General features: G+C 43.0%; 1 protein-coding gene across 1 annotated transcript in view; it reads right to left on the bottom strand.

Annotated features, from left to right (window-relative positions):
* Olfm4 (olfactomedin 4) overlaps window positions 1-10,372 on the bottom strand; it is a 47,885-nt gene extending 37,513 nt beyond the window's left edge. Inside the window, exon 1 of the mRNA XM_008770863.4 lies at window positions 6,584-10,372. Within this exon, the coding sequence (XP_008769085.1) occupies window positions 6,584-6,607 (24 nt within the window). The 5' untranslated portion in view covers window positions 6,608-10,372. The remainder of the gene's footprint in view (window positions 1-6,583) is intronic.
* Between the last annotated feature and the right edge of the window lie 17,081 nt (window positions 10,373-27,453).

Here is a 27,453-nt window from a genome sequence, read left to right as displayed (position 1 = left end):
AAATTACACTGTGGTGAAAGAAAATGCCTATTGTGAAAAAAGAAAGAGAAAATGGGAGAAAGAGAAAGGAAGAAAAGAGAGAGAAGAAAGGGAGACTGAAAAGCAAGAGAGAAAAATGCTTGAAGGGTAAAGGCAATGTCAGGCGGACAATAGGCTTTCATGGTTTGGGTTTCTTATATGAGAAGGCTGGCAATGAATTTGCATTCTTCTGCATGTATATACTACTAGTATACATGTATATATTTCCTTTTTTAAATGTAGGGGCTAGGAGATAGCTCAGTTGGTAGGCACAAAGATCTAAGTTTAATACACAGAGCAGATGTTGAGTGAGAGAGACAGAGACAGAAAGCAAGAGAGACAGAGGGAGCAAGGGGCACACACACAACACACATACAGAGAGAGAGAGAGAGAGAGAGAGAGAGAGAGAGAACCCCAAAACTGTGGCAGAGACAGGCTTATCCCTGGAGGGCTCCATACTCAGCCAGTCCAGTTGAACAAACAAACCAGTAAAAGACTTTGTCTGAAATAAAAACAAAAACAAACAAAGGTTGTATTTGGGTGCCTCACAAGGTTGTCCTCTAGTCTACATACACATGTTTGTGCACACACACATTCGTTATCCCCTCCCCTCCACTCACCCCACCCCCTCTCTCTTCCTGGAGGAGTATGAGTGATGCCATGCCCAGTCGTTTGTTTCAGGCGCCCAGTGCATCTTCCTGAGAGCAGACAAAGAGGAACAGTACTTCAGTTTGGGAGCTGAGGTCTAAAGTCAAGAGTTCTCTTCGAAGATAAAAGAAGCCCCCAATCAATACAAGGATCTAAGTGCCAGCTTTGCCTTTGTTCTCAGCTCAGCTAAGTCACCATGTGCTAACACCCATCTAAAAAGGGACAAGAAGAAAATCCGGATAGAAATCTGCATGCCTTCTGCTTTTCTGCTAGGGGTCCTTACATGACTTCTTCAGAGTCCCCAAAAATTCAAAATCAACAGTCAAATTCCTGACGGCATATTAGAGTCATCTAAGTCACTCTGACCCACTTTTAGATGCAGCCCAAGGAGTGGACAAAACAAACAAGAATGTTTGCTGGAGCTTTAATCTTCTCCAAACACTGAAATATTGAGATGTTTTATCTCCTCTTGCACACAGAGGAGATTAAAAAGCCATGATAAATGGTGTGCTCTCCAGGAAGGAATGTCATATATAGGGCAATACATAATCTCCTGCTTCTTCTACCATTTGGGATAATTGTCCTGGCAAAGTGAAAACAGGGGGGGATATTAATTTAAGATTAAAGCACAATTATAAGTTCTGTCATACTGCTAATTTCTTTTAAATGTTCCTCTGAATAATTCCACCTTTGCAAGATGGAATAAGTACACAATTAAAAACTGCATTAAATAAATGAATAATTAATTAATGGATAAAAAGAACTCTGAAAATACAATAGGCCATGCAAATCCTACAGAAGAATTTTAACGGGTTACCTTTTTATCCCTCACCTCTAGAGGAATAATGTGTGGGTGCCCATGGATAGCCTTTGCCTTTGGACGTGAACCTGGAAGGATTGTGGTTTCCACTCAAATGTTGTCTAAAGGAACTTGAACCAGCACACAAGCAGTCAGATGCAATGGGCCTATTAAACACCCTCCAACTTCTCCAACCTCATCACCATTGCCTTCCCCACAATGCCTAAAATCCTAGCTTCTCTTTGTCCTCCACTTAGAAGTTTCACCAGGGCAACTCCAACACTGATTAGGATTCCCTGGAAGGAAAAATAAAACAAGCAAACAAGCACACAAGCTCTCCTGCAAAGGGCAAAGGCTGACTGTCCATTGACACTTCAGTATGAATCTCTTCAAATCAATTGCTTTTCTCCAAAACCTCCATTGAGGCAAGCATCTTTGGGTGGGTGGGGGGGGGGATGATCATTTTGCAGTAAAAGGTAATAGTAGGCATCTAGTTCCAGAGTGCCTGGATGTGGCTCAGGGTTGAGGCTTAGGGAGTATGGTACATAGGCACAATGAAGACCACTCAGCCATTAAAAAAACAAAACCATGCCCTTTGTGACAACACAGACGGGGCTCATCTCACTCTGTTAACTGGAAGAAGCCCTGCACAGAAAGACCAACACCGCACCATCTCAGTCACACTTACTCTGCATCTAGAACATTAATCTGATAGAGCTAGAGAATAAAATGGTGGTTATCCAGAGGCTGGGGATGGGTCCATCAATGAGTACTATGGTCCGTTGGAGGGGTAAGTATCTTATTATTATACAAAGGGATGATCCTAGGTACTAATTATGTTTTATATATATACATGTATATATATATATATATATATGATTTTTGACCATTTCACCTTAAAGAAATAATAACTGTCAGAGGAGACAGGTGTGTTTAACATGATTTAAATATTATACAAAGCATATAAGTATTGAAACTTCCCACAATACTTCATAAATGTATAGTTTTACATTTCCATGTATTAGTGAAAAAATCATTTTAAAGCTTGAATTAGGTAACCTAACAAAATGATCTGCATATCCACATTACATATCCACGAAGGGGTTATACTTGAAGGATGGGCCAAGCACATGAAGAAGAGAAAGAGGAAGTGAAATCCCAAGACTACAATCTAACGTGTTGTTAAAACGATTGTGTAGAATCTTCATGGACCATCGTACTTTCAAGCAACTGAACTGAAGGCTAGCATCCCTGTACCAAATGGAAGTCAGTATGATTAAATGCAGCTATACACTTGGGGAAGCTCAAGTTCCTATGTACTCAAGCTCATAGGAACTTGCTAGAAACTCAAGACCATCCAGTACTGTAGTAAATGGAAGAGAAGAAATTAAAGCAATTGCCACGTGACCCAAGACCTATGTTCTTTCAGCCACCCCCACATTTCCTCACAGCAACCTCAGGGTCTGCTCTTAATGTCCCCTACTTTTAATGTAGGCAGAGCTAGGCCTGCAGGGATTAAGGGAGCAGCACCATGATTGAGCAGTTCCAGAGCCTACAACAACCAGGGTCCATGTACTGAGTGCTGACTTGGCGGGAGGTGAGGTTGAAATACATGAAGCAAGCCTGTGGAGAACAAGAAAGAAAGAAAACCCACTAAAGCTGCCCAACCTAAGAGTCAGGCTGAAATCCTTGCCTCCAGACTCTCACAGGCCACTCTGGCCTTGCTGTAAGCCCAGCCTTGAAGTCTTGTTTTTTGTTGCAAAGCAGCTTGCTCTAACAACATCTGATAAGAGCTGCAATGAACGGTCCCAATGCTGGGGGCAAATTGACCAACATTAGATCCTGTGGCTATTAAAATTATCACTGACAATGAAATAACTCGCTTCAGCAGGTGCCAGGCGAAGAATTGAGATGCGAAGCTTAGGAAATGGCCTGAGACTCACACCCAAGGAAGGTTCTCATGAGGCTGGTGGGAGCAAACATAACAGAGCTCTGTTCTTTGGGAAACACCTGTCTCCCACCAAGGGCAATCACTCTGTACAAACACACGAAGGCCACTAGCCTTCTGGCACATTGCCCAAGCTTTCTCAGTCAGTCCCTAATATCCATACAGGGTCCTCAGAGGTACCCTACCACCTGCCGTGCCCCAGACAGCTCTGTGGATTGTGACCCTTGGTCAGCTTCCCTGATGCTTAGACAAGGTGGGGACTCAACACCTCAAGTCTCAAGACCACTGAGGTAGCAAAGGTACTTACCAGAACCCCTTTGTTCCTTACCAATCCCTGTCCTTAGCTTAGTCTACATGTCTCCATCCTCCCAGCTTCCTTCCTCTCCCAGAATGTTCTGGTAAGCTCACGATCCCTGCTACACCTCATTTTCAGCATTTCCACCTTGCAGAGGGATGTGGAAATGTCTGTCTCACCCACAGTTTTATTGTTTCCAGTGTGCTGTGGGCACTATGGGGTATAGGGCCCTTGTTGCACTGTCTCTGAAAGTTCAGACCCTAGACACCATACAAGTCATGGGGCAACATCAAAGAAAAGGGGTGCATAATCACGGTCATGTGGTTATTTTTGCTATCCTAAAGTACTTGGGGGCCGATGGTCAAAAGACAATCAATAGGTTTATCAGTGTAGATAATATATTTCCATCTTAATGAAAGCCATTAATCCTATAAAACTCATCTAACCCTTCTCCCTGGACACACACCCACAGTTCTCCTAATTAGGATCTCAGTTTCTGGAGTCCAGGAGGAGACATTTGAAGGAGAAGCCTCCTCAAACACCATACATTAGGAGCTTCCTGTTACAGGCAGCATTAAAAAAGAGACTTGCCCACCTGTATTTACTGCATAATGGCTGGCCACCCTCCCTATTTTACAGCATCTGGGATTCAAAAACTTCAAACAGAGGCAATTCTTAATTTTTTTTAAATTTATTCTTCTCTCATATATTACATCTCGACCACAGTTTCCTCTCTCTTCTCCAGTCCCAGTTTTTCCCCAATCCTCTCCCCCAACCCTCAATCTATTTCTCCATTGTTTCTCTTCAGAAAAGAATAGGTCTCCCATGGATAACATCCAAACACGACATATGAAATTACTGTAAGACTAGACTCCTCTCCTCATATTAAGGCTGGACAAGGCCACCCAGTATGACGATAAGGGTCCCAGAAGCAGGCAAAAGAGTCAGAGACAGCCCCAACTCCCACTGTAAGAAAACCAAGTTACACAACTGTAACATGTTTGCAGAAGGCCTAGGTAAGACCCATGCTGGCTCCCAGATTGCCACTTCAGTCTCTGTTGAGCCCTTTTCACCCAGGTTAGTTAACTGTAGAGATTTTTTAATGATGTCCTTTACCCCTCTGGCTCCTACAATTCTTTCTCCCCCTCTCCCCAAGGGTTCCCCAAGCTCCACCTAATGCTTGACTGTTGGTCTCTGTTTCCATCAGTTGCTGGATGAATCCTCTCTAATGATAACTTGGCTAGGCACCAATCTATGAGTATAGCAGAATATCATTAGAAATCATCTTGTTGACTCTTTGGTGGCGGGGTAGACTGGTTTGGTTCTATCCTAGGTCTCTGGTCTATCCAGCCTCTGGGTCCTGGCCCTCCAGGCAGTGTCAGGGGTAGTCTCCCTCTTGTAGCATGGGTTTCAAGCTGGACCAGTCATTGGTTGGCCACTCCTACAACTTCCGCACCATCTTTACCCCAGCACTTCTTGTAGACAGGACAAATTGTGGGTCAAAAATTTTGCGGCTGGGTTGGTACCCCAATCCTTCCACTGGGAGTTTTGCCTGGTTACAGGAGATGGCCAGTTCAGGCTCTACATCGTTTACTACAGGGAGTCTTAGCTAGGGTTGCTCTTGTAGCTTCCTGAGAGTTTCCACTGCCCTAGGTTTCTAGTTTATTCCAAAGATGGCCCCCCATTCCAGATGTCTCTCCCAGTACTGTCTTCCTCCTTCCCCAAGCTGATCCCTCCTGTTCCCTTCCCCACCCCCAAATCCCCCACCACCCTCCACCTTTGATGTCCATCCTACTTCCCCAGGGAGATTCCTATGTCCCACTGCATTGTGAATAAAGGATAACCATGCCTCAATCCACAGACCCAGAAAAGCAAAGGCGACGTGTAACTAAAGTGGTTTCACACGGGCCAATGTTGATCTGTAGCATCCAAATGTTATGGAATACATTTCAGTTTGCCACTGGCCTCACTGTTCTCTGTTCCCTAACATCTTCTCCCAGTTATCTTGCCTACCCTTATTTTAGGCACATTTAGATCTGTTTATTTAGGGTTGATATACAACAATTTATAAGTTGTTTGAGATCCATTAAGAAGTAAATGGAAATATGGCTGTCCCGTTTTACAGCTGAGCAATAAGGCTCAGCCCAGAACCCTATGACTCATTGTATTTAACATATTTTGGTGGTCACCTGGGCTTCGTTGTCAACCTGTTTGGCGGTTTTCAGTCTAGGTGGGAATCAATTTCCATTGACTTTTGCCACAGCGGTGATGGCTGCTGGGGCCCTGGCTTCTCTGGAGGCCTCATAGCTGGTCTCCAGGCATATCACTGTCCTAAAGGTGCAGCTTCCAGGGTTCCTTGGTCTCTTGCACACAATCTTATGTGGATGTGCTACATGCTGGGTAAATGCCCAAGACTTACATCCGCTCCTTAGGAAAGGTACAATAGGAGCATGAAATGCCCACCAGGTCAGCAATTATTTCCTGGAGCCCTCCCTTTTCCACCATAGGTAAAACCACACGCAGCAGCTGGGAATTTAATGTTAACCGGCTAAGAGAATCACTGTCTATTCTTGACAGTTACATCCTGTAAATGGGGGAGAGGGTCGAAGTCTCATTGCCCATTAGAATGAATCTCTCATATGGAAGAGGACCCAAGCCCTTTTGAATGTACCTGTCACTAAAAGCAACATGACATCATTGCCCCGAAACATGGGGAAATGACACTATGTCTCATCTAAATTTATCAAAGCAGACAGTGAAGGCGCTGGGGCTTTGCTGAAGATGAGGTAAAGGAACAAATCTAGAAGGCAAAAACCTACACAATACCAACTCGAGCAACCATAGCAGGCCTGTTACATGGCCCCCAAACACTCACCAGAACTCCGCCCAGTCCTCTCATTGAGAAACATCATGATCCAGCAGCCTTCCTGAGACACCAAAGTTGACTCCAGTGGTCGGGTTAAAAAAGAAAAGAAGCAGGTAAGTGCAGTTCTGTCAGTGTCCTAAGGATGTGTGGGGACCAATAATTAAGCCCTCCTGTGCTGTGCTTTTCTCTGTGAGGTTTGTGTTTTAGGAGAGTAAGATCTTTTTAAGTGAACGGAATGAATCCGTACCCACAGGATTTCCAACATCAATCCAACAGTAAGTGGGAAGAAGATATCTTTGTTGCTATTGTGAGAACACCTGGAGAGACAGGACAGGAAAAAAGAAATAAGAAAGGAAAAGCCAAACACAGATGACCTGGGCTTGTCAGAATAATTAAATTACCTCATAGATTGGGTTTTTGATAAGCATTCATTTAGAGAAAATAATGCTTACCTTTTAAAAGGACAGGACAACTAAAACCATGGTTTGAAGATATTTTAGGTTCTCAATACTAAAAATCCTTTTTTTCCAAAGCCTGCATGAGATGGCTGAGTGAGTGAATGTGCCCTCTACCAAGCCTGACAACTTGAGTTTAGCCCCTGGGACTAACATAGAAACATTGCCTTCAAGTTAAAGCTGTAATTTAAAATTTCCTTTTAAATATTTGATTGGAAAGTTGGATCCCACCCATCTTTGTCATATATAAACCCTGCCTCAAGTCTGGCCAAAATGCCCTGGTAAGCCTTCAAGATACAACCCTAAAAACTAACTTTAGGGTTACATACTCCCTGGCTAGCCAATCCCATCTACCCTCAATGCCAGGGTTCCAGGAGCCTAATCCTAACCTCTCCCAAGAGCACTGACATCTACCTGTAAGCTCAGACCCAACAGCCCAGAGTCACACTGGACTCCTCCTTCCTTAGTCTCCACATTCCTCCCATTAATAAATTCTATTGGTTCTACCTCAAAAACACATCTAGAACCTGACCTCCCCAGCCTGCTTGCAACAACCATCAAGAATCCTGGTCTGGACCACAGGAAAAGTTCCTAACTGATTTCCCATCTTGCTCCCCACCCCACCCCCAACTTCACAGCAGGGATTTTTAGAGTATAAACTGAGAGGAACCATCCAGACAGCTCAGCAGATAATGACCTTTGTCTGACAATGGGGGTCCAGTTTCCAGAACCCACAAGATGGAAGGGGAGAAAGTCTCCCAATATGTCTCTGACTTCCAACATGCATATCGCGGCACACACATACCTACATACTGAGAAATAACAAATAAAAAATAAATAAGTAAAAGTATTTACTAAGCAGACTTGCTGTGCTTAGAATCTATTTCTCTAGTCCAAACTCTCACCACAGTCTTGCAGGGTTTGCTACAAATTGGGTAAGAGGAGAGGAACTGGGGATTCCATCATCTCCCTCTGTTGTGGTTTGCCCTGAAGTTATCTGTATTTGGATGCTAATTCCACTGCCCCAAGGACAGCTGCCTAGTCAGTACTCAGGAATCGGGTGACTTCACCAGAACCTCCCCATTGTATTTGTAAAGTACAGGTGAGGGGCAGGTACAGGATAGAAGGAGGCCTGTCATTGGAGGAGAAGGAAGGATGGTCGAGAGAGAAGTTTGAAGGAAGAGGAGGAGAGTAGGAGAAAGGGAGACAGAGGCAGGTGATGTTAAGATTCTGCTCTGTGTATTTACAGGTTATCAATGTTCCTAAGGGATGGATGGTACCGGGCTTTGTATGTTTAAGTGGGCAATTATATCTTATCAATTGGATCTAAGATTATAGTGTTGTGTGTTCTTTTATTGAGGGTTTGAGTGTAGGAAAGTGTGCAACTGGGATGTGTTTCCGCCAAGATATCTAGCAGATACCTTGGGCACCGCAGTGCAGGACCCAGGGAGGTAAAAGACACCAATACTTTTTTTATTTTTATATTTTAACAACAACATCCCTCTCTATCCACTTCATCTCCTTCTAACCACCCTCAGGTTCCTTTCTTCTATTGGCCTCACCTGAAATTGCCTTCTCTTTTCAAGTATTTAGCAAACCACCTACTGGTGACAGACATTCAGTACCGAGTCTAGGTCCTAGGAATATAGTAGTGAACAAAACGGATCTTAAAAAAAAAAATAGAGAGAGAGAAAATCTGCTCTGATAGAGTTCACATGCTGGTGAGGGTGAAGGGGAAATTATTTGCTTGATGGTTGCTTGCTTTTCCAGCTAAACTGGCTATACCTTGGGAATGAGGTCTTTAACTGTCTCAGTCTGTTTCTGCCTTCTCAGAACAGTGGCTAATTGTTGATGCCCAATCAATACTTACTAAGTGAATAAGTGAGTGAAAGACTCTTGGGTCAAGGTTGGTCTGTGCTTTTCCCAGTAGGAATATCAAATCACTCTCTGCTCTGGAAAAAGGGACAGCCACCTACAAAAGAAGCCATTACGGTGTCTTCACCACACACTGGGAACCCTAGGGTCCATATGTTTTTCCCATTTCTGAGCTAGAAAAAAAGAAAGTCACTATTCTAAGCCTTTGGGTACCTGTCTGTTTTGGCTCCAGGTAGATATCCTGCTTCAAGTATCTGACTGCCTGGTCCCAGACATGATGTCCTCATCTATTCTCACCAGTGCCTAGGACAATAATCCCAAAGGAGGCCCATTTTGCTTTGGCCAGGGAGGCATCTTGTCTCCCTTTCTGATGTCTTCACAGAGTGAGTCAGTTAAACTGACAGCTGTTTTCACCACCAAGCGCTGGAGAATAGAGGCATCCCACCCAGTCCCTGGTGACAGAGGAACACTCATTTTTCCAGGGTGGGTCAAGAACCTAATTTTGCCAACAGTGCTCAGCCTCTCCCCCAGCCAGTGCTTCAAACACCTCATAGTCAAATCTAATGAATTTCCTGCCTCAAGTCCCTAAGAGCGAAGAAAAACATGTTTCTTCTTATTATTATTATTATTATCCTCTTTCAGTGACAGAGGCAACATGGAGAATCAGATCATCATTTTCCTCTGCAGAGTGGATCTGGCCAAACTACACAGCTGCTGCCTCACAGAAAACTCCGAGCAATGGATTTGGTTGCATCACCCTGGGAAGCTGCAAAAGAGGAAGAGACAGAAGACAAAAATCTAAAGCCCCCCCGAGCTGTGACAGGACAAGGTGTCAGAGAAATCCTATGTTGTACAGCTCTCTGGATTGTTGCCTTCTTGCTCTGTCCTTGCAAAGTACCAGCATGCTTTCTTTGAGATGTAACAAGCCTTCACACTGAAAGATTCTTTTTTATCTCCTTGGGAAGTTGGATACCTGGAGACTGTATTTTGAAATACATATATTGACAACCAATTACATAGCTCTGTCTCTGTGGTGCCTTCCCCTTTGTCAGATGGCTTTCCAGTGTCGACTGTAATCTGCTCATATCGGAAGTCTCTCTTCCTCTCGGGGCTTCTTGGCAGCTTATGGTCCCCAGGGAAAATGATGCTGACTGAGCCTGGAAGGAGGCAGAGAGGGAGACTTGGGGATATGAGGAGGGTAGGTACCACATAAAGTCAATTATATCCAAAATCCAGGGTCTGGAAATACCTGTTCCACTGTTTCCCTATTCTCTGCCTACATCAAGTCAGTTCACAAATGTTCCTTAAAGGATATGCCAAGGCTACATTGAGTCTGATGAAAAATCAGATAACTCATTCCAGTGTGGACAGAAACATCTGAGACTTAGCGTCTGAGGAACAGTGATTCAAACTGGGCATCCTAGTGTGTTCTAACCTAGAGATTCTTAAATGAGGAATTTGGGAGCTATCAACTCAGAAACCATAGGGAAAACTGAACAGGCACGGAAATGTGTATATTATTAAAAGACTCAAGGTTTTCATCTGATTTGCATATGGCCCTGTCCCTTTATAATAATAAGAATTATATAGCTAACTTAATGACTTCTAGGAGAGATTCTTCCAACAATCTGACAAGAAAATTGGAGGAGAGGTGAAAGTCAAGCAAGTCCTGCTCTGGTCCTTAATTCTGACAGTTGACATGGGAACTTCTCACATGCCAGAGGTCATTCTAGACACTCTGTGATTCTAAACGTCCCTCTTCCTCCCAACAGTATATGAAAACCTACCATGGATCAACCCATTATCCAGTTGATGAAGTCAAGACACCATCAAGCAAAGTCAGGCCTGAACCTGACACCAGATAGCCCAGCTGTGAAATCTCTGTCTTGACCACAGCATCATGAGGGCAACTGTCTGACCTTCATCCCCACCCAGACAACCTTAAACCCCACAGCTCTCAGGACCATATTCTCAGTGCACCACTGAGACCATATTCTTGGCAAACCTTCTGCAGAAAGAAACCAGACGTGAGATGGTCTAGTTCATGGAAGTGCTTTGTAAGCTGCACAGTGCAGCACGGATGTCAATTAGGATAGCAACTGCAGTCTGCCTGGTGCCTGAAAAGGTGTTTAAAAAAAATCCCAGATGCTGCAGGACATATCTAGTCGAACACATTTGCTTTTTGCTTTATTCTCTGGTGACCATACTTTATACATAGGAGGCATTCTTCACAAAGTAATTTAAATGCATGAAATATGATGCCTTTACTTCCAAGTACTAGGAACATAAAATTCCCCAACTAGCACATCTGGCACAGATGTGTGCACAGTGCATTCAAAGTGTTCAGGTTTTTTTTTTCCTTCCAGTGCTCTGCAGTGAGTGGGTGCTCAAATATTTTGTCAGTGTCAATGGTGACATCATGAGAGGTTGCATTTCTCCTAATATTGTTACACCTCATTTCAAATTCAAACTGTCTAATATGATCAAGTAAGAGGGTTCAGTCATAATTATTCCAATGAAAAATCCTCTTCAACTGATTGAAGGTCTTTTTTTTTAACAAGATCTCAAAACTCCTGAGATGTAGAAAATATATCTTCAAGCCAATTTGATAAGTCTTCTTTTCCAGCACTAAAGAGCAAATAAAACTTGTGATGAAAATTGAGCTAAAAAAAGATTAGACTATGAGAACAAAATTGAATTAGTCCTGCTCTTTTTTCTTAGTATTAAAATTTCTCAGGATGGCTTTCTTGCTTTCTTGCAAATTTATCATCTATTCATTCAACAAACATCTCCCACACACTTCCATTGTGGGGGAACTGTGATGCTCTGCCGTACCCTCCCAGCCACAGTGAATGGACACCTCTGAAGCCATCAGCCAAAATGAATTCCTTTAAGTTGCTCTGCTCTGGTATTTTGTCATGGTGGTGAAAAATCTAACACAAGGGGATAGATTCTGTTAGGAAGACCCCAGCTTCTCTGGCTACATGAAGACCAAATGGTACACATGAAAGAACAGAGCCACTCCAGGCAGAATCAGACACAAGGGCAGGAAGATCAACTAAGACGTTGTTGACCTGTGCAGAAAGACAGGTCAGTGAGCCTGGGAGGGAGCTATGAGACGGCATGATGTGGCCAGGTTCTGGATGCCATTTTGAAAGTAGAGACAATGAGATTTCTTGGTGGATTGGATCTAGGGCACAAAATGGAAGAGTCTGGAACATCTGGGCTTTGATGCCTGCAGTTTATTACCAAAGCCAACCAATCCCTCAGTTGTCTATATGAAGAATAAGGGAAGGGAGTGGGGAAAAGAAACGCTCTTGGCTTATAATGGCAGTAAGAGCTGTCCAATGACAATGTAAGGAGCCTCTGTATCCTTTTCAGCCTCAGCCTCTCCCCCAAAGAAGGCCCTGGAGGCAGTTTTACTCTCTGCCCTTTGACCTCACCTGCTTCCTGAAGACCAGGACCTCAGAGCCTTAAAGGGTGGCAAGCCCACCTACTTTTAGTATTTCTTTTATTTTCCTTTTTGGTGCATTTGTCTTCATCTTTATTCTTGGACTTTCAGGTTCTCTCATGGGACTGATGAATAAATGCACTGTTCAAGAGGTCGGAGATGTGGACTGTATTCCCCTTCGACTTCCAATTCTACAGACAGAACAGGTTAAACACAAATTGCATGGATTAAGGAAATATCATGGACTTTTCCCCGATATATCTACAAAGTGGTTCAGCAAGTGACATATTAGTTACAATCTAACCCAGGCCCCGAAGTTCATATTTGTTCTTTTTATAAAAGGCACCTCATTAAATCACTGTCTAGTCCGTAACTCGCTTTATTGGGACATAAATTCATTTCACTAAACCAATAAATGTTAATTCTTCACCCTGGAGACGCGAGTCAGTCTGGTTTTATCCTGCTCCAGCTCCTGAGGCCACCATCAATTACTCATGTTTGGGTTTATATGTCATTATGGAATCACTTTAGCTAGAACTAACGGGAAGTGAAAGGACAATAAAGCTAAGCCTCATTCCAAAGAGAATATACCGAGGAGGGCATTCACCTGAACCCCATTATTCTTTTCTATAAATTAAAATACCCTGGCATTCTGCAGCACCAATCCATTATAGTTAGATGCTATGCGAACTCTAGTGCAGGCAAGAGGCGGATACTAATGAAGGCAGCTGGAGGGTCTGGGGAGGAGACAAGTCCGGACTCACAAGGTTTGGGTTGGAAACCTACTTCGAAATAACTAAGTGTGACTTTCAGCCAATTGCTTAATGTCATGGAAACTCAGACTCACTGTCAAATTGCATGCAAAAAGGGCACTTTCAAAGACTGTGGAGAGACTCAGGAGAAAGCCAGACTGGGAGAGGAAGGGTGCCTAGTCGAAAGGTTTTTTTCTTTTTCCTCCCTTCTTTCCCTATCACTAAGCCGGCTACTAAGGCAATTGCTCATACCAGCACCCTTCATTTGTGGTCTTAAACATGTGATTTAACCTCTTTGGGCTTCAATTTTCCCATTAGAAAAATAGGTCTGATCATATCTAGCTTCCGTTTACCCCAACAAGGTAAGCTGATAGTGATCAGCTCTACAAAGTCCTTAACATCAGACCAGAAAGCAGGTCAGTTTCAGAAAATCAAAAGATTACTGAAGCGAGATTCCATTTAAAACAAAAGCAAACAAAAGCAAACAAACAAACAAACAAACAAAAAGCAAAGGAGTATCTCCTCAGCCAAATGATCTCTCCTGTGACGAAAGGTTTCTCTTTAAAGCCGTCAGCTCTTTTTCTCTCCCCTTCAGATAGAAAATGGCTTCCTCTCTCAGAACCATATATAACTTCAGACGCAAGAGGTGGGGGAGGGTGAAAAAGCAGACTTGGCAAAAAGTAGAGGTGAATTGAATGCCTGAGCATCCCATTCAGGATAAACTGCCCTTGGTGTAAAACAGTCAGTAACATTTTACAAGGAAAAAGTGCGGATAAATGACTGCAGTCCCAAGATGGTGCTCCTGATGGCTTTTTATAAACCATGCACACTGCCTGGATGCCTCTGAGCCTGCTGCTTCTGCTCTGAAGGGAGTGTGAAAGAAGGGATTCATGCCAGCCACATTGGCAGTGCCAGCCAGCTATAGCCAGATCTCTGTCCTGCAGGCCAGCGAGCCTCCTCCCATCAGCACTAGCTCCTGTCCTACAGCTGAGGACATCCTAGGGCCAGACTCAGCCCAGGAGAGGTGCAGGGGGCTTTTCCCATCAGACACTAGACAACAGAGCTTCAGAGTGCACTGGGCTTAGAGGGACAGTGAGAGGGAAGCTGGCTCTGCCATTGACAAGCATCATGACCTTGAACCATGTCCTCCTTCTAGAGGATGTGTATTGAGAGAATAATGAGCTACAACAACATTGCCAGTGATGTAGTCTCACATTCAATATATTGGTGCCTCGTCTCCTTGTTACTGAGTTGGGCTTACCTAGGCCACACGATAGTGTTGCCAAGTAATGGGGAATTTGTAAATAAGGACACTGGGGCATGAAGCAATGTATTCAATGGCCACCAGTGTTCAACTCCACATGTACTCACTGCAGAGTCCAATTCTGGATCTAATACAGAAACTGAGACTGGGAGAAGCGAGTTGGCTAAGCACACTTCCCAGGGTTCTTGGCAAATATGGGTCAGGGCTGCTTGTTTCAACTCAGTGTTCATTGCATTAGCCTTCAGTATTTGAATCATCTTTTTTTTTAACAGAGAAGGAGACTAAAGCCTCCCCCAACCAAAGCAATTACTTGCTTCGAGCCATCCTCCAAATATTAACAGAGAAACCTGAGATCTTTCAAAGGCCCCTTGGGTATGCTTGTGTTCTGTGAGCCCACAGCCTGTTATTCTTAAATTGGCAAGAACTGAGCATCTGATACACTCAGAAATAGCTTCAGCTCTCAAGCAGTTCACCACCAAGTCCAGAGAATATGGTCCCCAATCAAAGTCACTTGAGTGGCGGGAGCCACTGCAGAGGGACTATGTGGGTAGGACTTCATGAAGGAGACAAGACTTCAACTAACAGCAGAGTAGACACTAGTCAGACCAAGTGAAGAGAGCAAGCTCCCCAAGAGGTAGAAATGGGATGTCAGGAGTCACAGGCTCAGTGGCTGTGGCCTATTAAGGAAAACAGAGCTGAGAAATTCATGAGGCATACACACACGCATGCGTGTGCACACACATCGAGAGAGAGAGAGAGGGAGAGACAGAGAGAGAGAGAGAGAGAGAGAGGAGGAGAGAAAGAAAGATTAAAAGTTAAGTTAGCTAATTCGGTCTGAAAACTGAATAGAATTTGTGGTGTTAGAGACATGTTACATAATGGACTATTGCACATATTGATAACTGGAAGGGCATGGGCAATAGGATGGAGAAAGGCAGCTAAATCTTTGTCATGTACAGCATACTTCTTGACTCTGTATCAAAGTACTTCTGACTTTATATCACTCAAATTCATATGAGTATCCAGGGGGGAAAAAGAATAGTGCAGCCATTAAATATTGATCAACATGTTTCCTGAGCCCCTTCTCCATAAACAAAAAGGCAAAACAATAGTTTGAAAATTAGTCCTAGTCTATGAGAGAAACGCCGCTGGCTGGACAGCTATTCAAAGAGCTGATTAAATGGCCAGTGTCTTGCTCAAGCAGATTCTCTAATACCATCCCATAGAACCCTCTCCCTCAGCCGTCCATGGTGGATGTGTCCAAAAACATTAGGGAAGAAATAGAAGACATGTTTCTCAAACAGGAAGGTCATTCCAAATCAGAAGCAACACCACACACTGCAGGAAAAGTGAGCTTACCAACATTAATAAACTCCCAGAAATAAAATTAGATGTGAAATGAACTAATGCAAACCCCATGCTAAACCTCAAGGTTAACAGCAACATGTGGAACATTTTAATTGATAGTAGTGTGTACGTGAGAACAGTGTTTTTGTTCACTGCGTGACATGATTGCCAAACAAAAGCTGGCTGATGAAATTCTCTATTAGAAATGGAAACGAATTGAACAAATGAACACAATCTGGTTTCTGTTTCCAGCTGGTAAGATCTAGGGGGACCAAGGATGGTCCCAGAAGGTAGTATGGAGCAGTGTTTTGTTTTTTGTTTGTTTGTTTCTTTTGTTTTGTTTTGTTTTCGAGACACTGAGGTGTTCCTGCCTACCCCAACAGTATGGCATGAAACCTTATCTCCCACTTCTATGATGGTTATGTAGGTACCAGAAGATGAGTCATGGGTTGCTATGACATCACCTGTATCTTCACCTTTCATTTCTTTTGGAACATGGCTGTCATCGTAGCACCAATGACTTAGAAATTTTAAGTAAAACCATTAGTTAGATTTTCTACTACTTGTGGGAAGAAGCAGCTTAGGGAGGAAAGGTTTTTTTTTTTTTTTTGGTTCTTTTTTTTTTCTTGAGCTGGGGATCGAACCCAGGGCCTTGTGCTTCCTAGGCAAGTGCTCTACCACTGAGCTAAATTCCCAACCCCAGAGGAAAGGTTTTATTTCATTTTATACCTCTCAGTTCATACACATACTCCATCAATGAGGGAAATCATGGCAGGAACCTAGAAGCAACGAGTCAGAGGCTATGGAGGAATGCTGCTTACTGGCTTATTCTTCATGGTTTGCTCACCCTTCTTTCTCACACAGTCCAGGACCACCTGTCCAGAGAAGGCAACACCTACAATGGGTTGGGTTCTCACATGTCAATAATTAATCAAGAAAAATGGCATAAATAATTGCCTACAGGCAATTTAATGGAAACATTTTCTCAATTAAGTGTCCCTTTTCCCAGATGACCCCTAACCTATGTCAAGTTGATATATAAACAAGTCAATGAACCTTTTGAACTCCTAAGACTCTCAACAAATCTCATTTTCTGAGAGTTCCATTATATGGCCAACTGTGTTCATATTAGTGCAGGTTTCCCATAGACCAAGTAGATCTACCAGTTCAGACCCCATGGTCTGAATTCTCTGAGCATGATCTTTTGGTTCCATATTTATGCCCTACATAGATGACCCCTTTTTCATACCAGAAAGAGACCTTGCATTCATTTTATCATCAATGTTATCAAATCTATAACAAGACTGCTGTTTTGGAGGCTATGGTCCATCAAGGTGAGGAGGGTACAACAAATCACACTATGTCAACCCAGTAGCAGAGAGAATAGAATACAGGACAGGACAGGACAAGAATGCATATAGCCACAAAGACTCCCAGTGACCTACATTCCTCACCTCCTATTTTTCATTACCTCCCAATGAGAACGTGTGTTGACTCTAACAAGGGAGTTCATTGATAGATTAGAGTTGCCAAGATTCTTTTCTGGAAATACCACCAGACACCTCCAGAAGTATGCTTTACTACATATCCAACGCATTTCTCAACCCAACCAAGATGACAATTAAGACTGTATCCATCACAGATGTACAAGTTCCCATGATCAACACATGTTCTTTGGGCATTATGCTGTAAGGCCATTCCCAAACTAGAATATTTATAGGAAGAACTTGGGCTCCTTATCTTAAAGAAGAATTAGTATAGAAAAGTCCCATGGGTAAAGGGAGCCGGCATATTTTGCAGAATCCAATCCAAGTAAGTGTTCAAGATTGAGAAGGCACAGTTAACTATATTTTGGGTCCTGATAAGTCAGAGCCTCCTAACAATTAAAGTGATCCATAAATGAAATGGCCTGCCTAAAATAATAATGGCTTCCCAAGCACTGGAATTGTGCCCAGCACATTCCTGGAGACCCTGGGCAGGATTGTTGCAGAAAATAGCTTTGCTCTGGGGGAAAGTTGGATGAGATACTGGGATATTTCCAAATTCCCCAAAGAATGGAGATTCTTCAGGTTGCTAGATCCTTGCTTGGATTAGTGGGGTGCTCTGTGTGCTCTGTGGCTCCCAAATGAAGTGTTCAGGCCCCTGGGTACCCAGACAGGCACAAAATACAGAGAGAAGCTGACTTTTTATCTAGTCTATCCTCCTGATTTTATTACACGAAATGGATGAGACTTGGGAAATTACATTATTTCCCTAGATAAGCTATTCTACTTTATATCCCTGATCAGAAAGATTTCTGCTTTTTTTTTTCTTCCCCCTAAATCTCTAGGCCTAACTCTTAAGCCCATTCCTTCTGGCTTTATGCTCAGTGAATATGAAGAACAATCAATCAAATTCCTCATTATACCAATTCACACAAGTAAAAATGGATTGCATAAGGCTTCTCCTCTCTAAACTGAGAGATTCCAGTTCATTTCCTGCTCTTCTTAAATATTCTTCCTAATGATCACTTCCCCCAAGTTCCCCTAAAAGTTCTCTAAAACTGAACACAGAACTCATAATGACTCCCTGTTTTCTATAATAGTGTTTCCCAAAAGTGCTCCACGGAACATTAATTGATAGTTATTGCTTTTAAGTACTCCGTGACCAAATAAATGTGACACATTCCAGACTAAGTAAGGTTAATTGGATTCCTCAAAGCCCTGGATGTGTACCATGAGTCTCCTAGACCGTAATACTGCATGTCGAATCTCCCAAACTTATTAATGCAGAGATCTCTTTCAGAGCATGTCTTACAGCCAGCGCTCCAGAGGATACCGTTTGAGAATTACTAGAGCCAAGTGTTAAACGTGTACCACTTCACAGAGTTCTCCAGACTGAACTGTCCTCTGACCATGTGAGTATGTAACTGTCTCCATCTCTCCAGGAAACCTCCACCCTGCTAGGCTCTCCCCTTCTCCCTCCCAGTCATGCCAGATCCTCCCCACCACCAAAAACAGAGTCAGATCTTTTCCAAACATCAATCTGCTGCTGTGGCTGGAATGCGTTTGAATACTTGGTCTCCAGCTGGTAGTGCTATTGAGACAGTTGTGGAACCTTTAAGAGAGAGGGAGTCACCCCCCAGGGGAGGGACTTGACATTTTACAGACCAGCCCAATTTTCTCTTTCTGCTTCCTGACTAGAGTTGCAGGATGGGCAGCCAGCATCCGGCTTCTGCTACTCAGCTTTCTCTGCCATATTGTAACGATCTCTTCCAACTGTAAGCCAGAATAAACCCTTCCTCCCTTAAACTATTTTTGCCAGGGATTTGGTCACAGCAATGAGAAGAGTGATGCACTGGCTTAAGCTGAAACAATGGAGTCGAGCACCTATTCTTGAAAGGGACACTGAAGAACAGAAGAGTTGACTTGCTCAGATCACACAAGTGGGCGGCAGGGACATTGTCAAACTGAGACTCCAAGTTCAAGGTGCTTTATGCTATAACAATGACCTTACCTGGAAGCCAAGAACTTACTAAGAAAACATTTCTGGGCCTCACTTCAATCCCCCTACCTCAGACCACCTTTTAGCTCGTCTTTCCAAAAGTCTCACCACCATGTTTGAGAACTACCATATCCCACAGCACCATCTCCATGCAGGGTCACACGTACAGACCAACCTGGCATCTGCTAGCAATTTATTGGGCAGCTTATCCGAACCTGTCTCTGTGTTGGTACATGGAGTTGTTGGACGTCCTCTAGGCTCCCTTCTAGCAATTCAAGTCTGTCATTTCTAAGTGCTACCTTAGTTATGCTGGCAATGTTCTCTCCAGCTTCCTCATACTTCAATAACCAATACTATGATTAAATTATAATATATTATGCAGCATGCTGACTTAAAACGATGTTTCTGGCTTGTCTCCAATGTGGCAGGTGCTCTACAAATGTTGCTAATGCTCACAGCAATCCTAGATTATGTCCCCTTTCTCACTGCTGTGATAGAAAGCCTGTAATAACAACTTAAAGGGGAAAAGATTTGTCTTAGCTCATGATCTCAGGTAGTTTCAGCCTGTGGTCCCTTGACTCTGTGTTTCCGGGTCTGTGGTGAGGCCGAACATCTCAGTATGGCTTTGGGAGACTATTTACCTCATGCCAGGCAGGAAGCAGAGCAAGACAGGAAGGGCTGTAGACAAGATATCCACAAAGGCTGTCCCCCAGTGACCTAATTCTTCTACCTTGGTCTGCCTCCTAAAGTTTCCAGAACCTCCCAAAATGTACCACCAGGTAAAGAGCAAATATTCGACACAGAATCAAGCCTGGGGGAAATACTTCACATTCAAGCCAAAGCAAATCCTAAAGTGTTAACATCTCTATTGTAACACAGAGAAACACAAATGTGCCACTTTAAAACTGTGAAACTGGATTTCTTTTTTATGTCTTATCTTTATTTATATGTGGTTTATTGTGGATGCTATTATTTGTGCGTGTATATCTGGCTCTTTGTCTCTCCCTTCTGTTTGTCTGTCTCTCCATGGGGGTGGGGGAGAAGGGGGATGGAGGTGGGAGGTAAAGGGAGGGAGGGAAAGGGAGAGAGAGAGAGAGAGAGAGAGAGAGAGAGAGAGAGAGAGAGAGAGAGAGAGAGGCATACGTGTAAAGGTCAGAGAACGATTTTGTGGAGTTGATTCTCCCCTTCTGCTGTGGGTCCAGGGATTGAACTTAGGTCCTCAGGCTTGTGTGACATATGCTTCTACCTGCTGCACCATATTGCCAGCCTTCGGGTTTGTAAACCACATGGGATCACGTTTCAGATGCTGTTCTTTGGCCACCAGGCCATGTTTTCTCATTAAAAGTGGCATCGCTCTTCACCTCACATCCCCTACAACAATAACACCGACATGACCATCGAGTAAGCGTTCAGTAAATACTTGCTGACCTGATTACCAGATGAACTCTCCTTCTACCTGGCAGTCAGACCATATCTTTTCGAATGTTGTGAAAACAGATTAAACCAAGAGACCATCTGTAAGTTTTCAGTTAACTCAGAGCGGAAAATTATAGCTGCTTGGACTGCACCTGTAGGCATGAGCTTAATTAATAGGCTTATCTTGGATTGAATGAGTGGCAGATACAGTACCTTATGCAAGGGGCACTGGAGAGCACATCAGTGTAGAGGGGGCATTTTTCATTTTCCTTGTTTCATACTATTAAAACCATGTTAATGAAAATGCATTATTAGTGGTAATAATAATAAAGATGAAAATCCTCCCTCTCCTGATCCCTTACAAATGTTGTTTTTCATTTCGAATCCCACATCCTCTGGGGAGAAGTGGGAGGGAGTGTCACAAATCCAGATAATGATCTTGGGTATTACACTGTTCATTTGGAGCTCTGATTTAGCTAAGCTGACAGATGTTGGGGAAAAACATGTCTAGCCTGAAAACTCTCTAGTGGCTGCCCAGCTGTGGCTGCAAAGAGGAGTGAGGCTTCTCAACAGAGCTTCACATTCATTTAAATTCAGGATTTGACATGCAGAATCACTTTGCTGGCAAGGTACAAGTTGAAGCACCCTGACATTATGAAATGTCTCTAGCCTGATGCTTTGCGGAAGGATTTGGGACTAACCACACCGCTCCTTCCAAAGCTCCCTAACATGGCTGTCCCTGGTTATGATCTGCTGTCTTGACAAAACCTGCCTTGTCATAACATAGTCTCCATTTACACTAGGAAAGAAAAAACAAAACAACAAAAATTCCTTTGTTCTAACCACCAGCATGTGACACTTTTTTTTCTCTCCCCAGAGATGTTTAGAAGAGGGGAAATGGTGGAATTGGGTTCACATTAAATGATTAAAGTTTCCCTAACAACAGCCTGAACTCAGGGTTTTAGTTTTTCAAAGTAAATAGAAGCACCATGGGAAAAAGCCAACTCTGGGGGGGGGACAGAGCCAGTTGTAGAGTGGCTTTTGAGGTCCTTTGGGCCTTGATTTTCCCAAATTGAAAAAAAATTAAGGCAATTTTGATCTCCAAAGAGAAAATCTGCTAATTAAACATAAGGCAGAGGGCATCTTCTTGTCAGTAGCCATGGAGGAAGGTCAGCCCTCAGCCCAGCCTACAGCAAGCACCAGGGAGACTGAGAGGCTGCCAAGGACAGCTCTGAGCCGGAGATCTCAAACAAATGAGCCTGCATTTCAGAAAACTGTAAAACAAAATCTATGGCACCTAAATAGCCAGTGTGTGCTCCGAAAGGCAGAGGCCTTCCTTCCTGGGATCCTGCTTTCACCATGTTGAAGGCTGCTTACGACAACACGGAGGGAAGTGTTCGCAAGGACAGTTAAATGGATTCACAGAGAAAAATATTAAAAAGAAAGAAAGGCATCAATAGTTAATTTGTCGCTAAAGATGAGTCCTAACCATAGGTCTCTTGGAAATACAAATCTCCTTACTCCTTCTTCACCAAATAAATGGATGCAGCTGCAAAGGAGGTTTGAAAAAGATGTTGTAATGAGAGGAGTTACTTAGATACCAATGACGCCAGAGGCATGGAAGAGCTGTGAAAAGACACCACCCCTGGTTCACTTTCAGGCTCTTGAACTGATATTTTCTGCTAGACTCTGGGCCTACATAGGTTCACGATATTTTTTAAGTCAGCCATCTCCTTTATTAGATGACAGTGGTGAACACACTTTATTAGAAACAGCTCTGTTAGAAGTTCATCAAAATTCACCTACTTGACACAAGCTAGAACAAAAACTATTACTCTGGGGTCAACTGTCCTTGAGAATGCCTAGAATTTGTATTGTACGTTTGTCATTAAAAGAATCCAGAGTTGCCAGAGAAAGATATCTGTATTTAATTGGGTCGCATGTAATATTTATAAGGTAAGGAAAAGACAGCATCGTCCTGAGCTTTCCCTCCATGTTGATGAATGCGAAGACAACGGATGGTTCCTTAGCAGATTGCATGCATCTTGCTTAAGGTCACGCAGCTCAGCATTTCACTCTCTCACTCAATAAGCATCTATGGACCGCACTCTGATGGCCCCGGCTATTGAGATGACTAGATTTGTAAAGAAATTACATAGAGAAATGGCGGGGTTGTAACTGAGATACATACATACAAAAGAAAGCCCCCATAACCTGAAGAAAGACAAAATCCAGAGTAGAACCTGACTCTCAAAGCAAACAACTCAAAACCTAGCTGTGCCTCTCCTAAGATACGGCTCCTCGGCAGTGACATACACTCTCGGTCCTGTGGAAGTTTCTCTAAGAAATGGAGGATATGCCCTCTAGATCAGGTGAATCATGGCCTCAAATGCTAGACCTAATCAACTGTCTTTTCGAGTAATTCCAGGCAACCCTGTTACCCAGTGTCATTTAAGAACCTCTGCTTGAGGCAAGGCCATCTCCCCTGAGTTTAAATAATAATGTGATGTCAGTTTACCCTTCACTCATGTGCACTGTCTACTGTCTAGTCCTGCCTTCAACGTCAGTGGTTCTCAACCTTCCTAATGCTTTGACCCTTTAATATTGTTTCTCATACATATCATAAATTACTTCATTACTACATCATAACTGTAAATTTGCTTCTGTTTTGAATCATGATGCGAATAACCAATATGCAGGATATTCTGATATGCAACCCCTGTGAAAGGGTGATTCAACCCCAAAAAAAGGTCATTTTCAAAGGGGTTAAGAACCACTGTTCTAGATCATCTGCCTCTTTAGGAGAAGAACTCATGAATTTACCTTTCCTACACGCCCATTAATCCTCCCCACATAACTCATGGTACCACACATTCTAGAGAAATATTCCACATCTACTTCAATACAGAAAACCATGGAGTGACACCTAAGCTGGTCAGTGAGTAGATGATCTTCATGACTCAAAGGCTTATATTGTACCAACCCAATTTAAAAAAAAAAGCATAGCAGGTAGATGCGACTCAGCTGGATCCAAAAGATATGTACGATTAAATCCAAAGACAATGATTGACTTGACAACCAGCCACCATCTGCTAATGAGTTTTTCCCCCTAAAAGAAAAATAGAAATTAAAAAAAAATGTTGCCCAAGATGATACAGTACCTTTAATGAGAGGGTGAAGGACCTCAATTCCAGTGGAATGGAATTAAAAGAAGAAGAAAAAAACAAGTCAAGTTGACAGCATGCAGTGCTCAGCTGGCAATCAATGGGTATAGAGGGAAATGAATTCAGGCTTTTGTTAGATTTACTGCTGGCCTTGTAAAACGGAAGCCACCAAGAAACTGCGCCAAGTTTGGGGTCCACTAAATCAGCCAGAAGTTTCTATCACTGAAGTCGCCCTGAAAATGGTTGCCTGGGACAACAAGGCACATAGCAGTTGCTATCTGAGGCCCTACCTAGCAAGACACTGCTTATCCAGGTGCCCATGCCAGCTCAGCTTCCCCCATGCCCAAGACAGAGTGGAACTTTTCTGACTGAACTAAATCCTCCAAGCCTCATTAAATCACACTTTAGTACCACATTGTTCGGCCATTGCCGTTCCCAGTGTTGTATGTCAAACCTGTCCCCTCACCGTCTCGGATAATAAAATGTTTTATGGTTTTGCTGGATGATTGCTCCGCGTCCCTTTTATTTTGAAAATGGCACATAATAAATACCCCCGCAGAGCTGAGACTGGCTTGATGGAAAACACTGCACTAGCAGGGCCAAAAGCAATCAGCCTCACCCAGAAAAGACAGCACAGCTGGTGGGGATACTGGAACCGCGTCCTTTGCAAACATTTCCTCCGCCATTCATAAAAAAGCACAGCCAGCAGGATGTGGCTCTGTGCCCCCAGAGAAGTGGCACAGTCAGTTCAGCCAATTGGTTCCCTCATAGGTCAGCTTATGGCTGGTGACACTGACCACTCCTAAATTCAATCAAATACCTCACAGAATGAAGAGATGGACTCAGGCACAGCAAGTTAAGGAAGGGCTGATAGCTCATGGTCAGCCCAGGAGAGTCAGATAGACATTGGGATTTCGGGCACATCTGTACCTTCCCTCTGAAGGCTCTCTGGACCAGTTCTATCATTTCGTCATCTGATAGTGAAACTGGCATTCCCTCTCAACCAGCCCAATTTAGCTCATAAAGGAGAAACTTATCTATAATCAAGAACATATGGAATTCTGACTCAACCTCAGCCTGATACTTTGATAGCCCAATTCAATTACTTTAATAATGCATAGGCTTGAGTTTTAATCCGACCTAGTTCAGTCGACTTTTCAAAAACAAAACTTTGATGCCTTTTTGTAAAAATTAGCATTTGACTTTAGTTTTAAGTCACTAAATTGGTGTGATAGATCCCGAGTTGGCTTTGGAGCTTTCGTTGAGTGCTTTGCTGCAGTCAGACTCACGATTGTGGATCTTTCCATGCCTGTGCTTTGCATGTTCAACAGGATGATCACTGCTGACACATCCTGCACACCGTTTAACCCGGAGTTAGCAAACTAAACTAAACTCCCCATCCAGGAGTTCCAAGGATGCACCTCCATTACTGTGTGTTAAATCATTTCCTTCTTAGCTAACAGTTATTTGGAAATGGAAGACCTCTCTTTAGATTCCTTGGAAGCATTCTGATTGATCCAGAGAACTTGTTTGCTTCCTAGCAGAAAATGCAAACAGCCACCGTCTTCAAATGGTGAGCTGATGCATTTATTCGTGGTCACTAATGGCCACCTTTAATCAATGACACTATCTCTTAAGGAAAGAAATGAGTCAAATTTGTCTTGTAAGTCAGAGATAATTCATTAATGAGGTTATTGCTCTTCCCAACCAGGACATTAACCAGCAACTGGCAAAAATGGCTTCTTCTACCAAGGTCCTATCAATCTAACAAAGGCAAGTGCTTCCCTATCATGAGTCTCATCTTCAACTTAAAAAACTTTCTTTAAAATGAGAGAGCCTTGTAGTCACTGCAGTACTCAAGGGTAGCAAATGGGAGGAGATGCAGCTATTGCTTTTCACCAGATGCTGGGACCAAGCAGCCAGGTCAGCTGTTGCTAATACAGACTAAAACGACAATAAGCCACCACCTCCAAGATGAAATCAACACACTTCTGAAAGTTCCAAAGACAAGGAGGTTCGAAGATTAACCAGCTGCATTTGCATAATTCTTGGAGCGTACCCTAGAATAAGAAGGCTCCAGAATGATGCCTGGAGGTTCCAGAAGGTTCCAGCAGTCTTACAAGCTTCCATTTCCGTACCACAGTCATGTCGTCTATAGCATTCAGAGGATGGATAAGAGTCAGAGAGTACTTGAAGATGTGAAATCTGGTAACATTTTTGCTCATTTATAAATTATGTCCATCCATCTTAATGTATGAGATACATTCTTAAGTTGTGAAATAGAAATGTTACACATGTAATGGGCAATACATAAGAATGACATGGAGCATAAATCCATACATCTCTCATTTCTCAGGAGAGACCAGCTATCCCAATCTTTCCTGGTGAAAACAAACATGCTAGCTGCATAGATTTTTGTGTTAATCTGTGTAAATGTGAGAATGAACCAGCAGGAAAGTGATGAATTTTCAGAGGCCAAAAACTAAATGAAGATCGATCCTGGGAAGTTCAATGGAGCATGGAGGCAACATGGGGCATTTGCTTAATCTGATGAATTTAAGCGTCAGTGTTCACAGCCTGATGGACTGAAAAGTACAGGAAATAAGGACCTCGGCCTCTGCACAGTCAGAGCTCAGATCCCTGAGAAGCCACACACCCACACTGGATGGAAAAACTCCTCCCTCCCCTGGGGATGGCTGAGAAACTGGACTGTTTCACACCTTGACTAAAGAAGGAACACCCTTCATAGTTGGCAGCCCATAAATTACCCTCATGTTGCTCTTCAGACCAGAGTTACTGTGCCTTAGGCCGCAACCTGACTCTATAGGGGTCCCCAGCACAGACTCAAAGGAACACAGGATCCCAAAGGGAACACAACTCAAGCTGTAAGAACTCCACCTGATAACAACATCCCAGTAAACGGGATCTTGGGACAGCAAGCAAAAACAAAAGATCACAGGTCATGGAAAGGAAACACAGCAACCTGTCGGGCTTGAGAGACAGTTATCAACAGATCCATCCCAGAACATTTGAAATAAAAAGATTCAGACCAGCAAAGAAAAACACATGGGAATCAAACTCCACGAAGAGGCATCAATAGGAAAGGCGGCCATGACAGAAACAAATGCTAATGAAGATGTGGACAGAGGGATCCTTGTACACTGCTGGGCAGAATGCAAACTAATCCAGCCTGGCGGAAGTCAGTATGGGGTTTCTTCAAAGACTAAAATGGATATCCCATAAGACCCAGTTGTGGCATGCTAAAATATTTAACCCAAAGGACTTGAGATCAACTTGGCACGGAGATATCTGCACATCACTGCTTATTGCAGGACTATTCACAATACTCAAGTTATGCCACCAAGCTAGATATCCAACAGAGGAGTGGATAACACAAATGCGATAGCAATAGGTAGTGGACTTTTATCAGCCATCTGCAAGAAAATACAGGCATATGAAAGCAATAATAGTAACATAATTAATGTAGTCTCAGAAAGGCAAATGTTTTCTCTCATATCTAATTCTAGATTTTATATAGACTCATAAAATCGTGTGTGTTTATGTGGCATAAAAGTAGACATGTATTCCTTAAACAACATATGCTTTATGAAAAAATTAATAATTTTAAGCCATATGTATGATTTGTTTAATGAAAGAAAGAAAACACATGTT

Source organism: Rattus norvegicus, chromosome 15, assembly GCF_036323735.1.
Source record: "Rattus norvegicus strain BN/NHsdMcwi chromosome 15, GRCr8, whole genome shotgun sequence".
Lineage (NCBI taxonomy): Eukaryota > Metazoa > Chordata > Mammalia > Rodentia > Muridae > Rattus > Rattus norvegicus.
This window is presented reverse-complemented; position numbering and strand designations above follow the sequence as displayed.